The 12,176-nt window shown below is 44.8% G+C and overlaps 1 protein-coding gene across 2 annotated transcripts in view; it reads left to right on the forward strand.

Annotated features, from left to right (window-relative positions):
* The window catches only part of srrt (serrate RNA effector molecule homolog (Arabidopsis)), a 62,623-nt gene that overhangs the window by 11,440 nt on the left and 39,007 nt on the right, over window positions 1-12,176 (forward strand). Inside the window, exons 4-5 of one of the 2 annotated variants that reach the window (XM_078427758.1) lie at window positions 9,071-9,217; window positions 11,966-12,172. In XM_078427758.1, the coding sequence (XP_078283884.1) occupies window positions 9,071-9,217; window positions 11,966-12,172 (354 nt within the window). The remainder of the gene's footprint in view (window positions 1-9,070; window positions 9,218-11,965; window positions 12,173-12,176) is intronic. The other variant, XM_078427759.1, reaches the window with a different exon arrangement.

Genomic DNA, 12,176 nt, shown 5'->3' on the forward strand with positions numbered 1-12,176 from the left:
GTGTGTTACAGTATATGTACAGTGTGTTACAGTGTAAGAACAGTGTGTTACAGTGTATGTACAGTGTGTTACAGTGTATGAACAGTGTGTTACAGTGTATGTACAGTGTGTTACAGTGTATGTACAGTGTGTTACAGTGTGTTACAGTGTATGCACAGTGTGTTACAGTGTATGCACAGTGTGTTACAGTGTATTACAGTGTATGCACAGTGTGTTACAGTGTATGAACAGTGTGTTACAGTGTATGAACAGTGTGTTACAGTGTATGTACAGTGTGTTACAGTGTATGAACAGTATGTTACAGTGTGTACAGTGTTACAGTGTGTTACAGTGTATGAACAGTGTGTTAGTGTATGAACAGTGTGTTACAGTGTATGAACAGTGTGTTACAGTGTATGAACAGTGTGTTACAGTGTATGAACAGTGTGTTACAGTGTATGAACAGTGTGTTACAGTGTGTTACAGTGTAGTTACAGTGTATGAACAGTGTGTTACAGTGTATGTACAATGTGTTGCAGTGTGTTACAGTGTATGCACAGTGTGTTACAGTGTATGCACAGTGTGTTACAGTGTGTTACAGTATATGTACAGTGTGTTACAGTGTGTTACAGTGTATGAACAGTGTGTTACAGTGTATGTACAGTGTGTTACAGTGTATGAACAGTGTGTTACAGTGTGTTACAGTGTATGAACAGTGTGTTACAGTGTATGAACAGTGTGTTACAGTGTATGAACAGTGTGTTACAGTGTGTTACAGTGTATGAACAGTGTGTTACAGTGTATGAACAGTGTATGAACAGTGTATGAACAGTGTGTTACAGTGTGTTAGTGTGTTACAGTGTGTTAGTGTATGAACAGTGTGTACAGTGTGTTACAGTGTATGAACAGTGTATGAACAGTGTATGAACAGTGTGTTACAGTGTATGAACAGTGTGTTACAGTGTGTTACAGTGTATGAACAGTGTGTTAGTGTATGAACAGTGTTACAGTGTATGAACAGTGTGTTATAGTGTATGAACAGTGTGTTACAGTGTATGTACAGTGTGTTACAGTGTAGTTACAGTGTATGTACAGTGTGTTACAGTGTATGAACAGTGTGTTACAGTGTATGTACAATGTGTTACAGTGTGTTACAGTGTATGCACAGTGTGTTACAGTGTATGCACAGTGTGTTACAGTGTATGTACAGTGTGTTACAGTGTGTTACAGTGTATGAACAGTGTGTTGCAGTGTATGTACAGTGTGTTACAGTGTATGAACAGTGTGTTACAGTGTATGAACAGTGTGTTACAGTGTATGAACAGTGTGTTACAGTGTGTTACAGTGTATGAACAGTGTGTTACAGTGTGTTACAGTGTATGAACAGTGTGTTACAGTGTATGAACAGTGTGTTACAGTGTATGTACAGTGTGTTACAGTGTGTTACAGTGTATTACAGTGTATTACAGTGTATGTACAGTGTGTTACAGTGTGTTACAGTGTATGAACAGTGTGTTACAGTGTGTAACTGTGTTACAGTGTGTTACAGTGTGTTACAGTGTATGAACAGTGTGTTACAGTGTATGAACAGTGTGTTACAGTGTATGAACAGTGTATGAACAGTGTATGAACAGTGTGTTACAGTGTATGAACAGTGTGTTACAGTGTGTTACAGTGTATGAACAGTGTGTTAGTGTATGAACAGTGTTACAGTGTATGAACAGTGTGTTATAGTGTATGAACAGTGTGTTACAGTGTATGTACAGTGTGTTACAGTGTAGTTACAGTGTATGTACAGTGTGTTACAGTGTATGAACAGTGTGTTACAGTGTATGTACAATGTGTTACAGTGTGTTACAGTGTATGCACAGTGTGTTACAGTGTATGCACAGTGTGTTACAGTGTATGTACAGTGTGTTACAGTGTGTTACAGTGTATGAACAGTGTGTTGCAGTGTATGTACAGTGTGTTACAGTGTATGAACAGTGTGTTACAGTGTATGAACAGTGTGTTACAGTGTATGAACAGTGTGTTACAGTGTGTTACAGTGTATGAACAGTGTGTTACAGTGTGTTACAGTGTATGAACAGTGTGTTACAGTGTATGAACAGTGTGTTACAGTGTATGTACAGTGTGTTACAGTGTGTTACAGTGTATTACAGTGTATTACAGTGTATGTACAGTGTGTTACAGTGTGTTACAGTGTATGAACAGTGTGTTACAGTGTGTAACTGTGTTACAGTGTGTTACAGTGTGTTACAGTGTATGAACAGTGTGTTACAGTGTATGAACAGTGTGTTACAGTGTATGAACAGTGTGTTACAGTGTATGTACAGTGTGTTACAGTGTATGTACAGTGTGTTACAGTGTATGAACAGTGTGTTATAGTGTATGTACAATGTGTTACAGTGTGTTACAGTGTATGCACAGTGTGTTACAGTGTATGCACCATGTGTTACAGTGTATGTACAATGTGTTACAGTGTGTTACAGTGTATGCACAGTGTGTTACAGTGTATGCACAGTGTGTTACAGTGTGTTACAGTATATGTACAGTGTGTTACAGTGTAAGAACAGTGTGTTACAGTGTATGTACAGTGTGTTACAGTGTATGAACAGTGTGTTACAGTGTATGTACAGTGTGTTACAGTGTATGTACAGTGTGTTACAGTGTGTTACAGTGTATGCACAGTGTGTTACAGTGTATGCACAGTGTGTTACAGTGTATGCACAGTGTGTTACAGTGTATGAACAGTGTGTTACAGTGTATGAACAGTGTGTTACAGTGTGTTACAGTGTATGTACAGTGTGTTACAGTGTATGAACAGTATGTTACAGTGTGTACAGTGTTACAGTGTGTTACAGTGTATGAACAGTGTGTTACAGTGTATGTACAGTGTGTTACAGTGTATGTACAGTGTGTTACAGTGTGTTACAGTGTATGCACAGTGTGTTACAGTGTATGCACAGTGTGTTACAGTGTATGCACAGTGTGTTACAGTGTATGAACAGTGTGTTACAGTGTATGAACAGTGTGTTACAGTGTGTTACAGTGTATGTACAGTGTGTTACAGTGTATGAACAGTATGTTACAGTGTGTACAGTGTTACAGTGTGTTACAGTGTATGAACAGTGTGTTAGTGTATGAACAGTGTGTTACAGTGTATGAACAGTGTGTTACAGTGTATGAACAGTGTGTTACAGTGTATGAACAGTGTGTTACAGTGTATGAACAGTGTGTTACAGTGTGTTACAGTGTAGTTACAGTGTATGAACAGTGTGTTACAGTGTATGTACAATGTGTTGCAGTGTGTTACAGTGTATGCACAGTGTGTTACAGTGTATGCACAGTGTGTTACAGTATATGTACAGTGTGTTACAGTGTGTTACAGTGTATGAACAGTGTGTTACAGTGTATGTACAGTGTGTTACAGTGTATGAACAGTGTGTTACAGTGTATGAACAGTGTGTTACAGTGTATGAACAGTGTGTTACAGTGTATGAACAGTGTGTTACAGTGTGTTACAGTGTATGAACAGTGTGTTACAGTGTATGAACAGTGTATGAACAGTGTATGAACAGTGTGTTACAGTGTGTTAGTGTGTTACAGTGTGTTAGTGTATGAACAGTGTGTACAGTGTGTTACAGTGTATGAACAGTGTATGAACAGTGTGTTACAGTGTATGAACAGTGTGTTACAGTGTGTTACAGTGTATGAACAGTGTGTTAGTGTATGAACAGTGTTACAGTGTATGAACAGTGTGTTACAGTGTATGAACAGTGTGTTACAGTGTATGTACAGTGTGTTACAGTGTAGTTACAGTGTATGTACAGTGTGTTACAGTGTATGAACAGTGTGTTACAGTGTATGTACAATGTGTTACAGTGTGTTACAGTGTATGCACAGTGTGTTACAGTGTATGCACAGTGTGTTACAGTGTATGTACAGTGTGTTACAGTGTGTTACAGTGTATGAACAGTGTGTTGCAGTGTATGTACAGTGTGTTACAGTGTATGAACAGTGTGTTACAGTGTATGAACAGTGTGTTACAGTGTATGAACAGTGTGTTACAGTGTGTTACAGTGTATGAACAGTGTGTTACAGTGTGTTACAGTGTATGAACAGTGTGTTACAGTGTATGAACAGTGTGTTACAGTGTGTTACAGTGTATGTACAGTGTGTTACAGTGTGTTACAGTGTGTTACAGTGTATTACAGTGTATGTACAGTGTGTTACAGTGTGTTACAGTGTATGAACAGTGTGTTACAGTGTGTAACTGTGTTACAGTGTGTTACAGTGTGTTACAGTGTATGAACAGTGTGTTACAGTGTATGAACAGTGTGTTACAGTGTATGAACAGTGTGTTACAGTGTATGTACAGTGTGTTACAGTGTATGTACAGTGTGTTACAGTGTATGAACAGTGTGTTACAGTGTATGTACAATGTGTTACAGTGTGTTACAGTGTATGCACAGTGTGTTACAGTGTATGCACCATGTGTTACAGTGTATGTACAATGTGTTACAGTGTGTTACAGTGTATGCACAGTGTGTTACAGTGTATGCACAGTGTGTTACAGTGTGTTACAGTATATGTACAGTGTGTTACAGTGTGTTACAGTGTATGAACAGTGTGTTACAGTGTATGTACAGTGTGTTACAGTGTATGAACAGTGTGTTACAGTGTGTTACAGTGTGTTACAGTGTATGAACAGTGTGTTACAGTGTATGAACAGTGTGTTACAGTGTGTTACAGTGTATGAACAGTGTGTTACAGTGTATGAACAGTGTGTTACAGTGTATGAACAGTGTGTTACAGTGTGTTACAGTGTGTTACAGTGTGTTACAGTGTGTCACAGTGTGTCACAGTGTGTCACAGTGTGTCACAGTGTGTCACAGTGTGTCACAGTGTGTCACAGTGTGTCACAGTGTGTCACAGTGTGTCACAGTGTGTTACAGTGTGTTACAGTGTGTTACAGTGTGTTACAGTGTGTTACAGTGTGTTAGTGTATGAACAGTGTGTGTACAGTGTGTGTACAGTGTATGAACAGTGTATGAACAGTGTGTTACAGTGTATGAACAGTGTGTTACCAGTGTGTGAACAGTGTGTGAACAGTGTATGAACAGTGTATGAACAGTGTATGAACAGTGTATGAACAGTGTATGAACAGTGTATGAACAGTGTATGAACAGTGTATGAACAGTGTATGAACAGTGTATGAACAGTGTATGAACAGTGTATGAACAGTGTATGAACAGTGTATGAACAGTGTATGAACAGTGTATGAACAGTGTATGAACAGTGTATGAACAGTGTGTGGTACAGTGTGTTAACAGTGTGTTACAGTGTGTTACAGTGTATGAACAGTGTGTTAGTGTATGAACAGTGTGTTACAGTGTATGAACAGTGTGTTACAGTGTATGAACAGTGTGTTACAGTGTATGTACAGTGTGTTACAGTGTAGTTACAGTGTATGTACAGTGTGTTACAGTGTATGAACAGTGTGTTACAGTGTATGTACAATGTGTTACAGTGTGTTACAGTGTATGCACAGTGTGTTACAGTGTATGCACAGTGTGTTACAGTGTATGTACAGTGTGTTACAGTGTATGTACAGTGTGTTACAGTGTATGAACAGTGTGTTGCAGTGTATGAACAGTGTGTTGCAGTGTATGAACAGTGTGTTACAGTGTGTTACAGTGTGTTACAGTGTGTGTTACAGTGTGTTACAGTGTATGAACAGTGTGTTACAGTGTGTTACAGTGTATGAACAGTGTGTTACAGTGTATGTACAGTGTGTTACAGTGTGTTACAGTGTATGAACAGTGGGTTACAGTGTGTTACAGTGTGTTACAGTGTGTTAGTGTATGAACAGTGTGTGTACAGTGTGTGTACAGTGTGTTACAGTGTGTTACAGTGTATGTACAGTGTGTTACAGTGTATGAACAGTGTGGTACAGTGTGTAACTGTGTTACAGTGTGTTACAGTGTATGAACAGTGTGTTAGTGTATGAACAGTGTGTTACAGTGTATGAACAGTGTGTTACAGTGTATGAACAGTGTGTTACAGTGTATGTACAGTGTGTTACAGTGTAGTTACAGTGTAGTTACAGTGTATGTAGTGTGTTACAGTGTATGAACAGTGTGTTACAGTGTATGTACAATGTGTTACAGTGTGTTACAGTGTATGCACAGTGTGTTACAGTGTATGCACAGTGTGTTACAGTATATGTACAGTGTGTTACAGTGTGTTACAGTGTATGAACAGTGTTACAGTGTGTTACAGTGTATGAACAGTGTGTTACAGTATGAACAGTGTGTTACAGTGTATGAACAGTGTGTTACAGTGTATGAACAGTGTGTTACAGTGTATGAACAGTGTATGAGCAGTGTATGAACAGTGTGTTACAGTGTGTTACAGTGTGTTACAGTGTGTTACAGTGTTACAGTGTGTTACAGTGTGTTAGTGTATGAACAGTGTATGAACAGTGTGTGTACAGTGTATGAACAGTGTATGAACAGTTTATGAACAGTGTGTTACAGTGTGTTACAGTGTATGAACAGTGTATGAACAGTGTTACAGTGTGTTACAGTGTATGTACAGTTTGTGAACAGTGTAACAGTGTGTTACAGTGTGTTACAGTGTATGAACAGTGTGTCAGTGTATGAACAGTGTGTTACAGTGTATGAACAGTGTGTTACAGTGCATGAACAGTGTGTTACAGTGTATGAACAGTGTGTTACAGTGTATGTACAGTGTGTTACAGTGTAGTTACAGTGTATACAGTGTGTTACAGTGTATGAACAGTGTGTTACAGTGTATGTACAATGTGTTACAGTGTGTTACAGTGTATGCACAGTGTGTTACAGTGTATGCACAGTGTGTTACAGTGTATGTACAGTGTGTTACAGTGTATGTACAGTGTGTTACAGTGTGTTGCAGTGTATGAACAGTGTGTTGCAGTGTATGTACAGTGTGTTACAGTGTATGAACAGTGTGTTACAGTGTATGAACAGTGTGTTACAGTGTATGAACAGTGTGTTACAATGTATGAACAGTGTGTTACAGTGTGTTACAGTGTATGAACAGTGTGTTACAGTGTGTTACAGTGTATGAACAGTGTATGAACAGTGTGTTACAGTGTGTTACAGTGTGTTAGTGTATGAACAGTGTGTGTACAGTGTGTTACAGTGTGTTACAGTGTATGTTCAGTGCGTTATAGTGTATGAACAGTGTGTTACAGTGTGTTAGTGTATGAACAGTGTGTGTACAGTGTGTTACAGTGTGTTACACAGTGTGTTACAGTGCGTTATAGTGTATGAACAGTGTGTTACAGTGTGTACAGTGTATGAACAGTGTGTGCACAGTGTGTTACAGTGTGTTACAGTGTTACAGTATATGTATAGTGTATGAACAGTGTGTTACAGTGCAGTATAGTGTATGAACAGTGTGTTACAGTGTGTTAGTGTATGAACAGTGTGTGTACAGTGTGTTACAGTGCATTATAGTGTATGAACAGTGTGTTAGTGTGTACAGTGTATGAACAGTGTGTGTACAGTGTGTTACAGTGTGTTACAGTGTTACAGTGTATGTATAGTGTATGAACAGTGTGTTACAGTGCATTATAGTGTATGAACAGTGTGTTACAGTGTGTTAGTGTATGAACAGTGTGTGTACAGTGTGTTACAGTGCATTATAGTGTATGAACAGTGTTACAGTGTGTTAGTGTATGAACAGTGTGTGTACAGTGTATGAACAGTGTGTTAGTGTGTTAGTGTATGAACAGTGTGTGTACAGTGTGTTACAGTGTGTTACAGTGTATGAACAGTGTGTTACAGTGTATGAACAGTGTGTTACAGTGCATTATAGTGTATGAACAGTGTGTTACAGTGTATGAACAGTGTGTTACAGTGTGTTAGTGTATGAACAGTGTGTGTACAGTGTGTTACAGTGTGTTACAGTGTGTTACAGTGTGTTAGTGTATGAACAGTGTGTGTACAGTGTGTTACAGTGTGTTACAGTGTGTTACAGTGTATGAACAGTGTGTTACAGTGTAACAGTGTAGTGTGTTACGGTGTGTAGTATATACAATACAATACAATACAATATATCTTTATTGTCATTGTACCCAGGGGTACAACGAGATTGGGAATGCGCCTCCCATACGATGCAATAATTTAAGTAATTTAGACAGCAGCAACCCAACGAAACGAAACAGTTGTAACAGTTTTGGACAGGGTAAAGTGCAAGTTAATCTATGCGTTGTGGCCATCCGGCTCAGCAGGACCGGTTCATAGCAGCTATGGCCCTGGGGATGAAGCTGTTCCTGAGTCTGGAGGTGCGGGCGTAGAAGGCCTTGTATCGTCTGCCCGATGGAAGGAGTTCGAACAGACTGTTGCAGGGGTATGAAGAGTCTTTGTGGATGCTGGTGGCTTTTCTGAGGCATCGTGTGTTGTAGATGCCCTCTAAGTCTGGTAGCTGTGTTCCGATGGCCCTCTGAGCTCTATGGACTACCCGCTGTAGAGCTTTCCTTTCTGCCTCCGTGCAGCTGAGGTACCACACAGGGATGCCATGCATTAGGATGCTCTCTATGGTGCAGCGGTAGAAGGTCGTCAGCAGCTGTTGGGGTAGACCAGACTTTTTCAGTGTTCTTAAGTAGAACAGTCTTTGTTGTGCCTTCTTGACCAGCGCAGCAGTGTTATTGGACCATGTCAGGTCCTCCGAAATGTGAGTGCCCAGAAACTTGAAGCTGGACACTCTCTCCACACTGTCCCCGTTGATAGAGATCGGGGCATATTGCCCGTTATGTGACCTAACGGACGTTGATTACAGTGTCTGTGTGTTACAGTGTAACAGTATTATGGTGTATGAACAGTGTTACAGTGTGTTGTGTATTACAGTGTTTTTGTGTGTTACCGTGTATTATAGGGTGTTGTGTATTACAGTGTGTTATAGTGTGTTATGGTGTGTTTTGTGTATTATAGTGTAATGTAGTGTATTATAGTGTGTTCACTGCCTCCCCCCCCCTGTGAGTGGGTGCAGTTGTGGTTGTCTAAGCACAGTTTTTGTTGACGTGCTGTTTTCCACACAGGGAGGATCACGTTGCCGACCCCTATCACACGGGCTACGAGATGCCGTACGCCGGTGGGGGTGGTCCCAGCTACGGACCCCCACAACCCTGGGGGCACCCGGACATCCACATGATGCAGCAGCACCACGGCATTCCCATCCAGGCTAGGTGAGGTCAAACACGGGGCAGTCCCCACCGCTGAGAGGGACAGAGGGTCCGTGAAGCCCAGAGTGGAGGGGGGGGGGGTCTCCATGTCACGCGGCGAGAGGTAGCTTCTGGCCGGCATGGACATGTATCATTGTACTGCCCTTTAGGACGATCGGCACCTTTAGCTTTTGATTTTCCTTGGCAAGGAGCTTTTTGACAATAGGTGCAAGAGGAGGCCATTTGGCCCTTCACGCCAGCACCGCCATTCATTGTGATCATGGCTGATCATCCACAATCAAGTCAAGTCAAATTTATTTGTCACATACACATACATGATGTGCAGTGAAATGAAAGTGCCAATGCCTGCGGGTTGTGCACAAAAAGAATTACAGTTACAGCATATAAATAAAGTTAATAAGTTACTATTAGTGTCGACAAAAATTTAGTCTCTGGGGTTATAAAAGTTGACAGTCCTGATGGCCTGTGGGAAGAAGCTCCGTCTCATCCTCTCCGTTTTCACAGCGTGACAGCGGAGGCGTTTGCCTGATCGTAGCATCTGGAACAGTCCGTTACTGGGGTGGCAGGGGTCCCTCATGATCTTGCTTGCTCTGGATCTGCACCTCCTGATGTATAGGTCCCGCAGGGGGACGAGTGTAGTTCCCATGGTGCGTTCTGCCGAACGCACTACTCTCTGCAGGGCCATCCTGTCCTGGGCAGAGCTGTTCCCAAACCAGACTGTAATGTTGCCGGACAGGATGCTCTCTACAGCCCCAGAGTAGAAGCAATGAAGGATCCTCAGAGACACTCTGAATTTCCTCAGTTGTCTAAGGTGGTAAAGGCGCTGCTTAACCCGTTCCTGCCCTCTCCCCACATCCCTTGACTCTGCTAACTTTAAGAGCTCTGTCTAACTCTCTCTTGAAAGCATCCAGAGAATTGTCCTCCACTGCCTTCTGAGGCAGAGAATTCCACAGATTCACAACTCTCCGGGTGAAACATTTTATTACAATATCACAGTCACACAGCCTGAAGAAGGGTCTCGACCCATTCCTTCTCTCCAGAGATGCTGCCTGATCCCGCTGAGTTACTCTGGCATTTTGGGACTATTCACAGTTACAAAGTACTGCAATGATCAAAACTGCCCTGCGGTTTGCAAACGTCAACCGCCAAACGACGATATTATCATCAATACCCACGATGCGCTCGACCCCCAGCAGCGACCAGCGTTGACGGAAGGCCTTCAGAGTCCCTGTGGGCACTGTATGTGCTCTCTCCAGGGGCGTGGGCTTGGACCTGGAAGAGGGGAAGGATTCTCGACTGCCTGGTGTCGTTAATGGCCATCTTCGTCAGGCCCAGGGGCAAACCCAACAGGGAGATCATTTCTACTTCCTCCCTACTGATCGACCTTCCCCCCACCTCCCCCACAGCCTCCGGTACTACTTAATTAGTGCGGGTGTCAGGGGTTATGGGGACAAGGCAGGAGAACGGGGTTAAACGGGAAAGACATGATTGAATGCCGGAGTAGACTTGATGGGCTGAATGGCCTAATTCAGCTCCTATCACTTATGAACCCCACTATCCCCCCCCCCCTCTATACTGGGGTTCAAAGATTGGGATCGCAGGGCTGAAATGTAGCTGTGCCTCGCGTCTGAGTGGGGGGTGTGCGTGCACTCCCCCACACCCGCCCGTACCCACCCACACCCACCCACACCCTCTCACCCGCCTGTACCCACCCACACCCTCGCGACTCCCTCTCACCCGCCCGTACCCACCCACACGCTCTCACCCGCCTGTACCCACCCACACCCTCTCACCCGCCTGTACCCACCCACAGCCTCGCGACCCCCTCTCACCCGCCCGTACCCTCCCACACCCTCGCGACTCCCCTCTCACCCGCCCGTACCCTCCCACACCCTCACGACTCCCCCACACCCGCCCGTACCCACCCACACCCTCGCGACCCCCTCTCACCCGCCCGTACCCACCCACACCCTCTCACCCGCCCATACCCATACACACCCTCTCACCCGCCCGTACCCACCCACACCCTCACGACTCCCCCACACCCGCCCGTACCCACCCACACCCTCGCGACCCCCTCCCACCCGCCCGCACCCACCCACACCCTCCTGACTCCCCGCTCACCCGCCCGTACCCACCCACACCCTCGCGACTCCCTCTCACCCGCCCGCACCCACCCACACCCTCTCACCTGCCCGTACCCACCCATACCCTCGCGACTCCCCTCTCACCCGCCCGTACCCACCCACACCCTCTAACCTGCCCGTACCCATTCTCACCCGCCTGTACCCACCCACACCCTCTCACCTGCCCGTACCCACCCACACCCTCGTGACCCCCTCTCACCCGCCCGTACCCACCCACATCCTCTCACCCGCCCGTACCCACCCACACCCTCTCACCCGCCCGTACCCACCCACACCCTCTCACCCGCCCGTACCCACCCACACCCTCTAACCTGCCCGTACCCATTCTCACCCGCCTGTACCCACCCACACCCTCTCACCCGCCCGTACCCACCCACACCCTCGTGACCCCCTCTCACCCGCCCGTACCCACCCACACCCTCGCGACCCCCTCTCACCCGCCCGTACCCACCCACACCCTCGCGACCCCCCTCCCGTCCGCCCACCCATTGCCGGGTCTGGTCTACCGTGGGTGCTTGAGTTAGCGGCAGGCAGGCGAGCGAGGGGAGGGGTGGGGTGCGTTGTTCCGGGGAAGCCTGCGGCCATGCTGTACCGACGCTGTTAGTCTCCTCCTGACCCCCAGGCTGGGCAACCTGCACGAGCTGGAGGTGGGACCCCCGCCCCCCGTCATGAAGACCTTCAAGGAGTTCCTGCTGTCCCTGGACGACTCCGTGGACGAGACGGAATCGGTGAAGCGCTACAACGACTACAAGATCGAGTTCCGCAGGCAGCAGATGCAGGACTTCTTCCTGGCGCACAAGGACGAGGAATGGTGA

The sequence above is a fragment of the Rhinoraja longicauda genome, chromosome 34 (assembly GCF_053455715.1).
Source record: "Rhinoraja longicauda isolate Sanriku21f chromosome 34, sRhiLon1.1, whole genome shotgun sequence".
NCBI classification, from domain to species: Eukaryota; Metazoa; Chordata; class Chondrichthyes; order Rajiformes; family Arhynchobatidae; genus Rhinoraja; species Rhinoraja longicauda.